The following is a 15,680-nucleotide window of genomic DNA, read 5'->3' as shown; positions in this document are numbered from 1 at the left end:
ATGCAGCTTTCATACAGTCTAAATTGTTAAAATTTTGGATATAGTGGGATATAAGACTGCTGTGTTTATGTATAAAGCCAGGAACAATTTATTACCTGGTGGAATTTAAAAACTATTTAATGAAAGGGAAGGGGGATACAATTTAAGGGGTCAGTTAAATTTAAAAATTCATGCTATACGTACAACCAAAAAAAGATTCTGTATTTCCATAAGTGGGGTAAAACTATGGAATAATTTAAGTGTGGACATAAAAAATAGTAATAGAATTGACGAGTTTAAACATAAATATAAAGGTATGTGTCAATCAAGATATATGCAAGAACAGGCTTAATGATTAATTAGATAGAACATTGTGGGTGTGGTGTATGAATGTTAACACTCTGTAATAATTCTTTAGTATATTACTTGTGTGATATTACTTGTGTGGTGTAGAGGATAATTGTTTATGTAGAGATACTGCTTAGGACTTAAATGTTGTAAGATGATGTCATGGGGTAGGACTAGATAAGTCTAACTTCTTCCTACTTCGTTCAAGCATGTACTAGGTATAAGTAAATTGATATTGGATTATTATTGTTGGATATGTGTGAAATTACATGTGTTGACATATCAACTGTTTTACATGCTTGAATGAATAAATCAAATCAAACTCTGCATTCACCAGGTAATTGGAAAATCCTCCAGTAATTTTACTCTCTTCCTCTCGCTTCATCTGTGTACTGTGTCCATACCAGAGTATTGGGGGTCATCGAGAGGCACAAGCTACCTTAGAGTACGCTTGCCAACGTTACCACAGATGGATTGCCAAATCTGACTGGAAAAAATGTCAGGCTGCTCAAAAGAATCCAGGAGAGGGTGAAAGAGGACAACCCTAAGCAGGAGGTAATTTTCCTACACTGCATAATCCACCAGGAAGCACTGTGCAAATCCATATTGCAGCACACAAGGCCCTGAAACGGCGCCACAAGAGTTGCAGTTGGCACTGATTGATCTCCAATGTGACACCGTGTTAAAGGAGAAGTTCACCTCTCTTAAACTGGATGAGTTTTATGCTTCATTAAGTGCAGCCAAATTTCCAAACATCCAGAAGATGGCACAGAGGATGCTGGTGTTGTTTGGCTCTACCTATGTGTGTGAACAGACTTTTAGTGTGATGAACACCAACAAAGCACCCCACAGATCCCAGTTGAGTGATGAACACCTCAGATCTGTTCTGAGAATTGCCACAGCAAAACTAACACCAGACTTCGATGCACTGGCAAAAAATGGGTGATCAACAACAACACTGTTCTCACTAAAAGTGAATGTAAGTATTAACACTGTAATGCCTTTTATATGTTTATGTTTGATATGTATGCATCTGGTGCTGGCCTGGCCCGTCTGTCAAATTTTAAAAGTCAATGTGGCCCCTGAGTCAAAAAGATTGCCCACCCCTCTTCTAACAGGACATAGTTCTGAAGCTACCTGCTATAAGACACAGAAATACATGATGAGTGTGTGCACAATATGTAGAGGTCACTGTGTAAGGCAAATAGGTTCCTACAAGGCTAGAAGATAATTTTAAAAGAAAGTACAATTTTACACTCACACTTGCACACTGATGGCAGCCAGCTACCATGCAAGGCAAATAACCATCACAGTAAATTTAGTGTTCAGTGCCTGCGGGGCATCTGCGCTACCTCTTGAACCACACTGTGTAAAACTGTACCACATCAATTTTTAAAGCTGTTACGTTGTGCATTTAATGCTCACTAAACTGTAGAACTATCTGTACAATGTAAAAATGTGCTAGTATTCCTGCATCACTGTTACAATCTAGCAAAACTAAAAATAGCCTTTGGCTAGAAGTGTAACTTGATTAAAAAAATGGGCCTTACAATGGCCGCCCAGTGTTCTCATTGGTTTGTGGACAAGGTTTATAGCAGCAGTAATACTTAGAGAATTTGGTCCTAGATTTTAACACATAGGAAACGGCTTACAGTGCAATCTAGGACTGCCATTACAAAATTACACCGTATATATAGTGCAGAGGCATTACAACTATAGACTTTTCCCAGACTGTTAAACATTTCACTGTTTCCTTCTTTGCAATAAAATCAAGGAGGGAACACAGTAAATAGAATTGTACCACTCTACAAGAACTGCTAGTGCTACTAAATATGCTCCTGTTCATGATATATAGTGCAAAATAAAAAATGCGTTATCAGATTGTGTTGAAGCTGCAGAGGTGTGCAGCTTGCAGCAAAATTAGCTGAGATTAACATGAGCATTTGGCAGCTGCTGGCATTGCTGTTATTTATAGGAGCTGAGTAGAAGCTATTTTTATACTGGCCACACTCTACTGTTACTGTTGCTGTTCCTGCCGCTGCTTACCCTGTGTGGACGTAAACAGACTGGACACACCCCCTGAAATGATTCTTCCTGCTGTAAGTAAAGGGAAACACCGCTCAGTTTCATTTAGATACAAAAGTTGCCCGAATCCAGCTGTTGTGATCAAATACAGAAGACAAGTAACCATCAGTGGTAATTGGAATAAGTACTCAAGATCCTTACTTCAGTTAAAAGTTGTGTTAAAATACCGTTACAAGTCCCGATTTCAAAATGTTATGTACAAAAGCACTAGCATATATACTGTGAAAAATGCAACACACTGTGAAAAATGCGCAATATAAATACAGTCCATTTACCATTTCCATCCCCTTAGCAAAGTCCACCACCATCTGTCCTTCTAGGTTCCTTCCCTTAACACCAAACCTGCCCATCACCTCCTCATCACCTTTGTTCCCCTCACCAACATGTCCGTTGAAGTCTGCCCCAATCACCACTCTCTCCCCTCTGGGAATACTCTCCATCACCTCATCTAACTCACTCCAGCATCTCTCCATCTCTTCTAACTCACACCCTACTTGTGGAGCATAACCACTGACTACATTCAACATTACCCCTTCAATTTCTAACTTCAAACTGATCACACTGTCTGACACTCTTTTCACCTCTAAAACATTCCTCACGAGCTCCTCCTTCAGGATCACTCCTACCCCATTTCTCTTCTTGTCCACACCATAATAAAACAGTGTGTATCCCCCTCTAATGCTACGTGCTTTGCTACCCTTCCACCTGGTCTCCTGCACACACAGTTTATCTACCTTCCTTCTCTCCATCATGTTCGCCAGCTCTCTACCTTTCCCTGTCATTGTGCCAATGTTAATTCCTATTCTCCGACCTATACTCATGCATCTCTCTCTGTCTACAAATCCTTCTGCCTCCTCTCCTTCTTCGACCAACAGTAATCCAATTTTCGGCCAGCACCCTGTAGGTTAACAGCATTGGTGGCAGTCGTTGTTAACCCGGGCCTTAACAGGGGCACAGAAGTCACTGGCTTGTAACTCCTGTGGCTAGATTGCAAATAACAGCTATGGCTTTATAAAAACCTAGTAACCTCGATGTTATGAAAATGTATATAAATTAAATATATTAATAAGTTTATTATTTTAATATTAACATATCCTGGATATATTCCATTTAGCTTGAGATTACAAAAATATTCAGGAGTTTGTGTTCACAGTAACAATTTAAGCATACCATGAGATGTGATACAGTCTGAGCACATCCTAATAAAACCAAAGCATTTATTTTTGTGTATCAAACAGCCTTATAACTAAACTACTAAACTACAGAATTATTTAAAGATAGCACAAATAGCTATATTATATGTTAGAATTCTATTTATTTTTCATTTCTATATTGCCTGAAATTATATTAAAAATTCAAAGCTCACGATTGTTACATTTATGCTGACTGATCCTACACAATACCATAGTTAGAATTACAATATAAAAGTATTTAGGCCTACTTATTTCGTTAGTTTTGTCACTGAAACAAAACAAGCTGAAAAAATTAGAACCACGTGACAAGCATTTCGCGTGAACGAGTTCGCATGACGCATCACGTAATGACCTTGTTTTTGTTGGTGCTTAATTTGAGTGCGACTGCGCTCTGCTCAATGCTTTCGCCATTGCTGACACGGCTTGGCAAGAGAAGCAGAGCGTGAACCCCGTGGCTTTGGCTATTGAGTCTGTGGAAATAGAACAGGTTGTACGCTCTCAGTGTAGCATTATTTGGAATCCTGGGAGATAGGCTAACGGTTGCAATTTAATCTTAGCCAACGATTAACCAATCTCTCCCGTATGTAATCGCCCTTCCTCGTCGTCGGACGCTACCAGTGGGGGCCAAGGAACAAAATAGCATATCGCCATTATATGATCAAGTGTCCAGCGTCACTTTTACCCTCCATGTGGGTCAGGGAACTGTGTGTGTCGGATTATGGCGAGAAAAACAGTTAGCAGGAAAAGGAAGGTAGGAGAGCCCAAGGACCAACAACAGGTAGGCGGAAACCGGTACGGATCCATTTTAGCTAGCCATTTAGTTATGCTAACTAGCACTGGGCTATTCAGAGCTATCATATTTAAGCAGTGGCAGAGTGTTTTTGAAATTTAACAGAGTAACCAATACACTATATTGGCAAACCATTCAGTAAGTAATTCAAATTGTGGCCATATTTAAATATTTTGTTTCTATCTGAAAGTCAGCACCCGGTAATTTTAGCATGACATTAGCCAACGGCAGTCCGTTAACAGTACGACAGCTAACGTTAGCCACAGGACTAGCTTCCTCGCCTTAGGCGATGACAGTTAAATATTTTTGTTAAGTAGATAACACTGGCGGTCGTTGGTTTGGTTTGGAACATCTCTTGTCACCATGTAGGCAGCGTCCAGGACAGCGTTAAGTTATGAAGTTGCGAAAACGCATTTAGACTTCAACGTTACCTAGCTCATGAATTACTGGGCAAAGGCTGTTGCTAGCTAATATTGAGGCTCCTCTCCTTCTTTGACCAACAGTAGTCCAATTTCCGCCAGCACCCTGTAGGTCAACAGCACTGGTGGCGGTCGTTGTTAACCCGGGCCTCGACCGATCCGGTATGGAATTCGCATGTTTTTACGCCGGATGCCCTTCCTGACGCAACCCTCTCTATTTATCCGGGCTTGGGACCGGCACAGAAGTCACTGGCTTGCAACCCCTGTGGCTAGATTAAACTGAAATCTGTGTAACGTTAACAAACAGTTAGCTGGCTAACATATATGCAGGCTAGGTAATCATAGTCTTGTGCAAGACCATGGAGGCGATTTTTGTTAATTTGGCAGACAAGCGGCGTTTTCTTATTAGCACGAAAATCTTGCTGCACAGTTAGCCCTGAGCTCAGTAGTTTAACGCAACGTAAGTTATGCTTTGACATAAACCATAATACGATCAGCTTTTAACGTTACGATATTGCATGCCAGCAGTGCCAAGTCGTGTGTCAGGCCTGTGGGGTCACCATCATTCACCAGTACAACGGAACCACACTCAGAACTATTTATCAGACTATTAATCACTCACTCAGAATAAAAGCATCACAAATTCTTTTGAGATCCAGCGAATATAATAACTTGATGTTTTTCCCCCATGGCCCAGGACTGTTAACGACTTCATGTAACAATGTAATAATGGGTAGAAATAATTAGGCTACCTTATGCAGTTAAATGACCAGTAATAAGTCATTGTGGAGAGAAAAGAGTTAGTGCGGTAGAACAAAAGCAACATTTCTTTAAAGTGCTGGATGTCTTGCATAATGGCACTGTTGATACTTATGTCAGTAGAGAATGCTGTAGTATAAACCCCTGAATGTTTTCGATCCTTTGTGTACTGCTCACTTTTTGTTTTAGCGGTTTTAAAAAGAATCACTTAATGAATCTAGTGATGCCTTCATCTGATAACAAGATTAGTTGTTCTAGCAGTTTGACTCTCATATTCCGTTTTTGAAGACCAATTAAATCTGCCATAGGTGCTCAACTGAGTTGAGATCTGGTGCTCTATGGATGGGAGCATTGACATCCTGGAGGAGACCATTAATTTGTTCAGGTTTTTCAAGTAATTTTTGTCACCCATCTATACCCACAGTCCTCTGCAGGATGGGTATGGCAGAGAGGTTATGATATATTAAAAAGGAAGAAGATGAAAAATATGAAGCTGATGTGATGGAATTAGATTATTATTTTAAGACTATTTAATTTTTATGTTTACATGATTAATGAGCTTAAGTATGGGTTCACTTCTCCACAGTTGTATGTAAATAATTATTAGTAGTTTGTGAGACATTTTGGACTGGCCACAGAAAATCATAAGGACACTGACCTTTTTTCCCCCCCTTATTTCTCCAGCTGGACTGGTGTCAGGTGCCATACAAGCGCAATTGTGCTTCTTGTTCGTCACATCATGCCCAGCAGTGGTGGTACAGTCGGCACTCTGTGGTTTGGGCCCTCCGGGGGCGGGAATTCAGGCCTCAACAGCAGCACGAGTTGCGGCTCCAGCGGAGTCTGCGGGGATTTGCAGCTGGGAGGCTCCCTGGTATCCTCAGAGAGAGGGAATTTTCTCTGGGGCGACTTAACAAGGTGTTCGCTTCACAGTGGCTCAACTACCGGCAGGTAGTGTGTGGGACCAAGTGTAACACGGTGAGATGTAATTTTGTTTCTAATCTGTATTTATTGGTTAGGCATTCTGATATAGAGACCAGAGGTCATGCTAGACTTTCTCATTGTTTGTCATTTTGATGGACAGGGTCATAAAAATTCCAACATAATTTATTACTTGTCAATTTAATTTTCAGTGTTTAATGATAGGACATTAAATAGTAGTTATTTTCATTTCATTTTTTAAATAATAAATGGAACAAGTTTACGTGCAGCCATTTTTTTATATCAACACCACATGAAGCAGATGACTTTGTTTTGGCAGTGACAGCAGAGGGCATTGAAAACACTGAGGCCAGTGTGTGTAAACAAGCAAAGAGAAACAATGCAAATTTAAAAAATAGACCATTACCATTAAAATATGAAGAACCCATCTACATGAAGTTAGGCTAACAGAATTGAACTCAGCTGAGCTGCAGTAGCCTGCTCCATAGTTGATTTTCTCTAGGATTCTCATGGCCCTTATAATTTTGATTTGAAACCTGAATCTGCGCTCTGCTGCGGCACTGGAATCTGGACTTGCCAGCTCCACTTCAGCCAGAGTTTTGAAGTCAGGCAACATTTCTCTCTTGAAGTGATTAGAAGTAGCTCTGAACGTGAGATTTCCTGTGACCCGTAGTGGTCACAGACGCACTCTGTGCCTCCAGCCTGTCGCTTATTAATGGGCTGTCTGCTCCCACATAGCGAGGTGCATTGAGTTGGTCTCAGTTGTCCTTCATCCACCATGTCAGTCCTTCTTTTTTCCACCTCATTTATCAATGCCACAGAAATTATTGGGCTTTTTAGTTGCCTTACTTTAAGGTTAGGGTAAATTGCCCTCTGTGTTCTAATCTGTCAAAATGATGGACAGCTTCCAGATTTTTCTGTCATTATTAAAAAAAAAAATCCAGTCAATAATGGAAACTCTTTGGTTAACAGATCTTTATGCATGAAGCATTTTCACTTGCAGGAAAAGCACAGATGTAATTTATAACAATAAGTGTCTCAGTTTCATTAAGTGTCCAAATAAGCCATGTTATTAAGTAAGCTTACACAATACCAGAGCCTTGGAATTGGCTTTCCTAATGGAAAGGAGCCATGATTAATATCATTAATTCACCTTCTGCTTTTCCTAAGTTGACATGTGAAAATGTTTTTTTGTGAAAAGTGTCTATTGTCTGTAAAAAATTTCGATTACTTTGTTGTATTGATTCTTTAATGTGTTTAAAATCAACAGTGTCCCCACAGGGATTTTATTAGATTGCCGTTGCAGTGTAGAGCTGCTGTTCATTTTGCAAGAGGTTTAATTATACTATTATATTTTATAAAAATTAAACATTTTCTAATGTTAGTGAAAGCACTCTATTTCAGACATTTAATGAAACCCTGGTCAGTAAGTGAGCCAAATGTGGTTGGAACAAAGGGCTGGGGTTTCCCTGAATAGCTGTGGGGGCATTTACAGTTGAGGGTGAAATGGTCTGAGCGTCAGCAACTTCAAATGACCATAGTACGTGTCTGAAATAGGTGGTTTTCCCCTGTAGAGTTGGTATTAGTGCCAACCACAATTGAAGTTGAAGTTTCTTCAGATTTTGTTCATAACAGAAGTTAAGATTGAGGGTAAGATCAACAGACGGTGCGCCCGTTCCTAGTTTATAAATATGGTACCTTCAGGAGAGAATCAGTCCTCATTTGTTGGCCTTAAAAAGTAAAAAATCCACCAGTTTTCTGCTTTTTCCACACCTTTGAGTTATTGTTTTGAATAATAAATGCAGACTAATAGTAGTTTCCATGAAACTACTATTAGTTTAGTAATTAAAAGGCAGTTTAGTAATTTCCATGAAAATAACCATACTTAGCTTCGGTTCACGCAGAGTTTTGGCATGTGCTCATTCAGTACCAAATTTTAACATTTGGTTTTAATATTGGTACGTATGTTTCTTAATTGTTTCAACATTTCTCTCTTGAAGTGATTAGAAGTAGCTCTGAACGTGAGATTTCCTGTGACCCGTAGTGGTCACAGACGCACTTTGTGCCTCCAGCCTGTCGCTTATTAATGGGCTGTCTGCTCCCACATAGCGAGGTGCATTGAGTTGGTCTCAGTTGTCCTTCATCCACCATGTCAGTCCTTCTTTTTTCCACCTCATTTATCAATGCCACAGAAATTATTGGGCTTTTTAGTTGCCTTACTTTAAGTTAGGTTAGGGTAAATTGCCCTCTGTGTTCTAATCTGTCAAAATGATGGACAGCTTCCAGATTTTTCTGTCATTATTAAAAAAAAAAATCCAGTCAATAATGGAAACTCTTTGGTTAACAGATCTTTATGCATGAAGCATTTTCACTTGCAGGAAAAGCACAGATGTAATTTATAACAATAAGTGTCTCAGTTTCATTAAGTGTCCAAATAAGCCATGTTATTAAGTAAGCTTACACAATACCAGAGCCTTGGAATTGGCTTTCCTAATGGAAAGGAGCCATGATTAATATCATTAATTCACCTTCTGCTTTTCCTAAGTTGACATGTGAAAATGTTTTTTTGTGAAAAGTGTCTATTGTCTGTAAAAAATTTCGATTACTTTGTTGTATTGATTCTTTAATGTGTTTAAAATCAACAGTGTCCCCACAGGGATTTTATTAGATTGCCGTTGCAGTGTAGAGCTGCTGTTCATTTTGCAAGAGGTTTAATTATACTATTATATTTTATAAAAATTAAACATTTTCTAATGTTAGTGAAAGCACTCTATTTCAGACATTTAATGAAACCCTGGTCAGTAAGTGAGCCAAATGTGGTTGGAACAAAGGGCTGGGGTTTCCCTGAATAGCTGTGGGGGCATTTACAGTTGAGGGTGAAATGGTCTGAGCGTCAGCAACTTCAAATGACCATAGTACGTGTCTGAAATAGGTGGTTTTCCCCTGTAGAGTTGGTATTAGTGCCAACCACAATTGAAGTTGAAGTTTCTTCAGATTTTGTTCATAACAGAAGTTAAGATTGAGGGTAAGATCAACAGACGGTGCGCCCGTTCCTAGTTTATAAATATGGTACCTTCAGGAGAGAATCAGTCCTCATTTGTTGGCCTTAAAAAGTAAAAAATCCACCAGTTTTCTGCTTTTTCCACACCTTTGAGTTATTGTTTTGAATAATAAATGCAGACTAATAGTAGTTTCCATGAAACTACTATTAGTTTAGTAATTAAAAGGCAGTTTAGTAATTTCCATGAAAATAACCATACTTAGCTTCGGTTCACGCAGAGTTTTGGCATGTGCTCATTCAGTACCAAATTTTAACATTTGGTTTTAATATTGCTACGTATGTTTCTTAATTGTTTATATGTTCTGAATACCCTTTCAGTCAGGTTACTGGACATAAACATTGGCTTTGTTTTGACATGTTAGGCTTTTCTTCCTTTACCTGCAGCTTTTTGTAGTTGATGTCCTGACGGGGCAGATAACACGCATTCCTATGCTGAAGGACAGGGAGTGTCATGGTGTAGGCTCCGGGGTGGTGGGTGTGATGGTGGCAGGCCGGCATTACCACCCTGTGGGAGGTTCGCATTCCCGCATGGACCTGCAGGGCTGTGGAATCCATGCTATTGAACTCAATCCTTCCAGAACGCTGCTTGCCACTGGAGGAGACAATCCCAACAGCTTGGCCATCTATCAGCTGCCCACACTAGATCCTGTTTGTGTTGGAGATGTAAGTGGTTTGGATCTGTGTGTGTTTACCCACAGTCATGGTTTATAGTTAAAGAACCATAGGACACCAATAATTGATTTCCCATCACAGTCATACTAATTTAGGTATTGCCATCTATGACATACAAACACAAAACTAAAATAACATGCTAGTATGCCAATGTTTGAATAGTGCTTCACAAAAAATATGCACCAAATGTCATGGTAATCCTTTTAAATTGTTGAGAGATTGCACATAAAACCAAAAAGTCCACAGTCATGGTGGCATTCTTTTTTCTTTAAAGTCTGACCAGCCGATTCTGATTTTCTTTCTAAGAACTGTATTTGACAGCATACCCAGACATAGGTGTAACTTTTCTTTAATAAAAAATTTAATAGTAAACATTTTATTAAAGTTTTACATTTCAGTCTTTCTCTTTTTTCTTTTTTATCTACAACCACCAACTAAAAATGAAGTGCAATATTTGTACTACAATTGTAGGTGCAATGGATAATAGAAACAGAGGAATGCCAATTACTACTGAGTGTGTATTTGGTGTTTTACCAGGGATTGGATACACTGAACGTATGGATGCATTTCATGTGTAGCCTTCTTTAATCACTTTCAGTGCGTGAGTGAACATGTGCCCAGCATAGACATGAGCGCAAACTTTAGTTGAGGTGCACACGAGATGCTACATGCTGCACACCTACACTTTGGTCTGTGACACTGCATGTGCTACTTGAACTGTCCTGCCTCCTAAATCTGATCGGCACAGAATCAGAAATCTCAGTGATCGCTCAGTCATCAGTCAAGGCCGATCTCCACCGTTCAATACGTGTAGCTCTGAAAAAACAGATTTGAAGTTAAAAGTAGGCTTCAGTACAGGGCTATGTGTGTAAAACAGGAGTGATATGCCAGCCATCATGCAGGCAGTGTAGACGGCTAGATTGATTAATAGCAGCTTGTAGGTTGCATGGCAAACATGACTGAGTCTGCTCAAATACAGGACTGTAGTTCTAAATAAGGATTGGAATTTGATTGGTTTATTCTGGCTGATACTGATCCTGTGAAATATCTCCGGATCGGCAACGATACTTACCGGTAGTTTTGGATTGGGGCATCTCTAATGTATTTATTTCTGTCTACTGGCATAGGGCTTGTTGATTAACATCACTGTAAGTGTGCCATTAGTAACCAGCTGTGGTCTTTCAACTGTTTTAATTCAGAGCCAGATCTTCAAATAGCTGTTAGACATTGCAGACAGCATTTAAATGAAAGGAAAAAATTTTTTAAATTTCAGGCAGTGTATTGAGTATGAAGAATATTGGTCAGTTATAGTCAGACACCTTGAGTGTACCAGCTGTTTAACATGTTTTTACACAATAGCCATTTGTTTTTCAGGATGGCCACAATGACTGGATCTTCTCTATAGCATGGATCAGTGACAACTTGGCAGTTTCTGGTGAGTTGCCTGTGTGAGCTGAGGTGTGTGAATGACTCATGTTGTGTGACCATTGTTCAGTGAGCATTATATGTCTGCATAAAGCTGAGCAGACACTGCGTGGATTTGGCCCGATTTTAGACCCAATTCAGTCATGCCTGACTACATTTAGAGATCACTTGTTGTTTGATGTACAGTGTGAACTGGCCTTGATGCCCAATTAATCACCTGAACAACCAGTGAGCTGCCTCCTGGCCACTTGGATGAATTTCTGGCATGTCAGAAATCTGGTTAGCTGTGTTGCAGATCCATGGTCTGAAGTTTGTTCATTGCACTGGCATGAATCCAAAGACATTAACATGGCACAGATGAGATACCACATTTTTTGGACAGAATCAAATGAAACCAGGCCATAGACTACATACACATTTATAAACTGTACATGGACAAGGCTAATTGAACTCTGGTAGCACCACACTGTACAATGTGTCATCAAAATGTTGTCATGATCTAGAGCAATGGGAGAAATATTGACAGCAGATTATCACTGTTCATCAGCTGTACGAAGTAAAATGGCTAAAAGCAGTGCAGTTTTTCTTTTGGTTGACCTAAACTTTACTGGACTTGTCAATGAACACACCTACTCTGGGTTTCTGTTTAAACGTCCAGTGTGAGCAGTGAAGTCGTGGATTCTGACCGTGCGGTCGTGCCGATTTAAATGTATAGTGTGAGTTAACACTTCGTATACGATTAGTAAAAGTCATACAGTGTCTGCTCGGCATAAGTTTTCTAACAGTCCAAGTGAGCCCCCTTGATACCCTGATGGCAATCCTAGGGCACATTTGTATGCATTTAGTAATACAGTTATAGTTAATGTATATTTTAATTTGTAGGGTCCAGAGATGGCTCCATGGGCCTGTGGGAGGTAACAGAGGAAGTAATGAGCCAGGCTGAAAGGACTCAGAATGATGAGGCAGTACCCTCCTATGCCCACATCTCCCACCGTGCCCTCAAAGACATTCCAAAGGAGTTAACCAACCCATACAATTGCAAAGTCCGCGCTCTAGCCTTCAACACTAATCATAAAGTAAGGTTCACCCTGACACAACTGTTGGGAAACCACATAGCTGTATTGTCTGTGTAATATGTCTTGTAAGCCTCTTTGGGATAGTTTTTAGGAGGAAAATGAGATCATTTGAGCCCAGAAACTTTATCATTATATAATGGTTAGTATTCATGACAGTTAAAGATTAACCCATTTTATTTCTCTGTGATATGGGGATTTACTGTTGCAGGCTACTGCTTTATTTTGGGTTGAGCTCATTGTAGGCATCAAAACATCCTTAAGATCTGCTCACCTCCACTTAAAGACAGTAATACAGTGTTTGAAACATATTGAGCATAGGACAACATGGACAGCAGAGGAGTGAATCATGCCGCAGGAGTGGTTTGAAAAATTTCTTTGAATGTTATGATGCTTTTTTTTTTTAATGCTATGAAAATAGATCATCAGAGGAATCCACTGTAACTGCAGAGAAACTGACAACTTTTACAATGTATTTTCAAATATACTGAGGAAGACTGATACTAAAAACATTAAAGAGCCCATGGCATGCTCATTTCCAGCCATTTACTGTTTAATCTTGTGTACCTCTACATTAGCTTGGCACCCCTCATAACTCCAAATAGTCTGTAATTATTTTAGAATGATAACACCAGAGAGCCTCTTCCTAAAAACACGAGGATACTTCATGAACGCGCACATCTCCTGTTGCTGGTGTTGTCGAGATCTGATGCGTTTTTATTTTGGGTTGAACTTATTGTAGGCATGCAATGTGTTTTCCCTAACATTATCCTAACCACAGCCACTGAGGGGGTGCTACATGAAACAGAGTTTTGGACAGGGGAAACCCATCTTGATGGGGTATCACTGTTCAACACAAGGCCAGTCAGGAAGCCAGGACAACGCATAAACAAAAAACACTGGCAGATAAGTTATGTTTTCGACAGTGACAGTGTCTCAAATCCTACCTGACATGTTCAAGCCAGAATATGAAAGTGAGCAGCACAACAAACCGCAACACCATTAATTAATTTGAATTTCTCCTCCATAGTCAGGTAAACAACTGTATATGTACAGATTGAAAAGAGATGTGTAACACTAAACGAAGCGGGTAATTGAGAAATCCCATATTTTAACTGACATAATGCAGACATAGCAACTTCTCTAGCCTTACAACAATTCTCTCTAACCTAACAGAAGTAAAGCATTAACAGACATGCAACTTATTTGATTTTTTTTTTTTTTTTTTTAACTTACCTGTAAGTCTCACCGAGTAGTGGAAACATCACTCCCTTTCAAGTAGCTTTAATTCCAACAGGTAGCCTTGCCGATTGTTTTGTTTTCCCCCACACAACAACATACATTCCCAAAGTAATGAAATTAATTCCAACAGGTAGCCTTGCACTGACAGTAACATCATGGATCATTAGAATCCTCCCGCCAAACCGAAACCCATCACGTCACATGTGGCAGACACACTGGCTTCAAACAGTCAAAAACAGAGGTACTGTGCTCCGGGGGAATCCAGCGTTGATCAGCTGATCATTCACCACTGCAGAGGGCTTCACAGGCTGGCTGCTTGTAGGTTTCCAGTTGCTCCATTCACGCCATGTTAGACCTGGTCAGATAAAACAGTGTCAAACTCAATGGCATAGGAGGCCAAAACTCAAAGCACACTTTAGGTTGTGGGCCGAACAGGATAAACATTTATTGAACAGACTAAAACAAAATGTTTTTTGAACATCAATATGAATCGAAACAGAGAGGATACAATATTATTCCAAAATAAATAAACTTGAACTTAAAATCATCAGCCGTATTTCTGCTAAGGCTTACATTTGCAAACACCTGGTTTTGTCTGGACACAAGACGTCGCACACTTTCATCATGCAGCTCTTCAGAAACTCTCCCTCAGTAAATGTCCGGGTCAGATTCCTCTTCAACTCCTCTACCTTCTGTAGCTTCTGCTCTTCATTCACGTTTTTCAGCTTGTCCTGATGTTTTGTCTCGTAGTGCCGTCTTAGGTTATATTCCTTAATTACAGCCACATTAGCTCCACAAATAAGACACACGGGTTTACCGACAATGTCAGTAAACATATACTCAGCCTCCCACCGGTTTTGAAAGGCTCTGTTTTCAGAATCAGCTTTTCTCTTGGCCATTGTTAGGGGCTAGCTTTGACTTGAAATTAGGGTTGTATACATCAACAGACGCTTGATTGATTACATCAACAGAAGCTTGATTGATCTGACGTAATTGATGCGGGAATGATGGCAGGTAGCCTATTGTTCGGTAAGGCAGCTGTTGCGCTGCATTATGGGATTTGTAGTTTGTGTGTTATCAGCCCTTCATATCGCTGGGCCATTAAAAAGAGATATAGAAAATGATCTCGCGGGCTGGGTGTAATTGTACGCCGGGCCGGATGTGGCCCGCGGGCCTTGAGTTTGCCAGATGTGCTGTGTAGGAACATTCCTTAATATCCAGTAACCTCAGGCCCTGTATTTTTCTTCACATTCTCTGGTCACAGTGTAAGCCGTCGAAAAAAATCAGCTTTTACAATGGCACTGGTGGATGTGAGCTTGCCTGACATCCACTTGAACATGCAACTGCCTGGAGATTGTGACCATTCAAGGGAATCCTTAAACTATCATGTAAGACTTTATATTGTTAGGAAAAAAAAAAGTCTCGCAAGCGAGAGTTTGTAAGATTTCTATAAACTGAGTTGCTTCTGTGTAGAAGTACTAGAACATACAGTCAGGGAAAAAAATTATTTGAACCCCAGCTGATTTTGTAAGTTTGCCCACTAACAAAAAAATGATCAGTCTACAATTTCAATGGTAGGTTTATTTGAACAGTGAGAGACACAACAATAACAAAAAAATCCAGAAAAATGCATTACAAAAAAGTTATACATTAATTTGCATTTTCATGAATGAAATAAGTATTTGATCCCCTATC

The 15,680-nt window shown here is 39.8% G+C and overlaps 1 protein-coding gene across 2 annotated transcripts in view; it reads left to right on the top strand.

Annotated features, from left to right (window-relative positions):
- Nucleotides 1–3,949: 3,949 nt before the first annotated feature.
- dcaf12 (DDB1 and CUL4 associated factor 12) overlaps nucleotides 3,950–15,680 on the top strand; it is a 19,429-nt gene continuing 7,698 nt past the window's right edge. The window contains exons 1-5 of one of the 2 annotated variants that reach the window (XM_020593083.1): nucleotides 3,950–4,383; nucleotides 6,258–6,548; nucleotides 9,958–10,236; nucleotides 11,620–11,680; nucleotides 12,553–12,746. In XM_020593083.1, the coding sequence (XP_020448739.1) occupies nucleotides 4,324–4,383; nucleotides 6,258–6,548; nucleotides 9,958–10,236; nucleotides 11,620–11,680; nucleotides 12,553–12,746 (885 nt within the window). In that variant the 5' untranslated portion in view covers nucleotides 3,950–4,323. The remainder of the gene's footprint in view (nucleotides 4,384–6,257; nucleotides 6,549–9,957; nucleotides 10,237–11,619; nucleotides 11,681–12,552; nucleotides 12,747–15,680) is intronic. The other variant, XM_020593084.1, reaches the window with a different exon arrangement.

The sequence above is a fragment of the Monopterus albus genome, unplaced genomic scaffold (genome assembly GCF_001952655.1).
Source record: "Monopterus albus unplaced genomic scaffold, M_albus_1.0 scaffold18.1, whole genome shotgun sequence".
Classification (NCBI taxonomy): Eukaryota; Metazoa; Chordata; class Actinopteri; order Synbranchiformes; family Synbranchidae; genus Monopterus; species Monopterus albus.
This window is presented reverse-complemented; position numbering and strand designations above follow the sequence as displayed.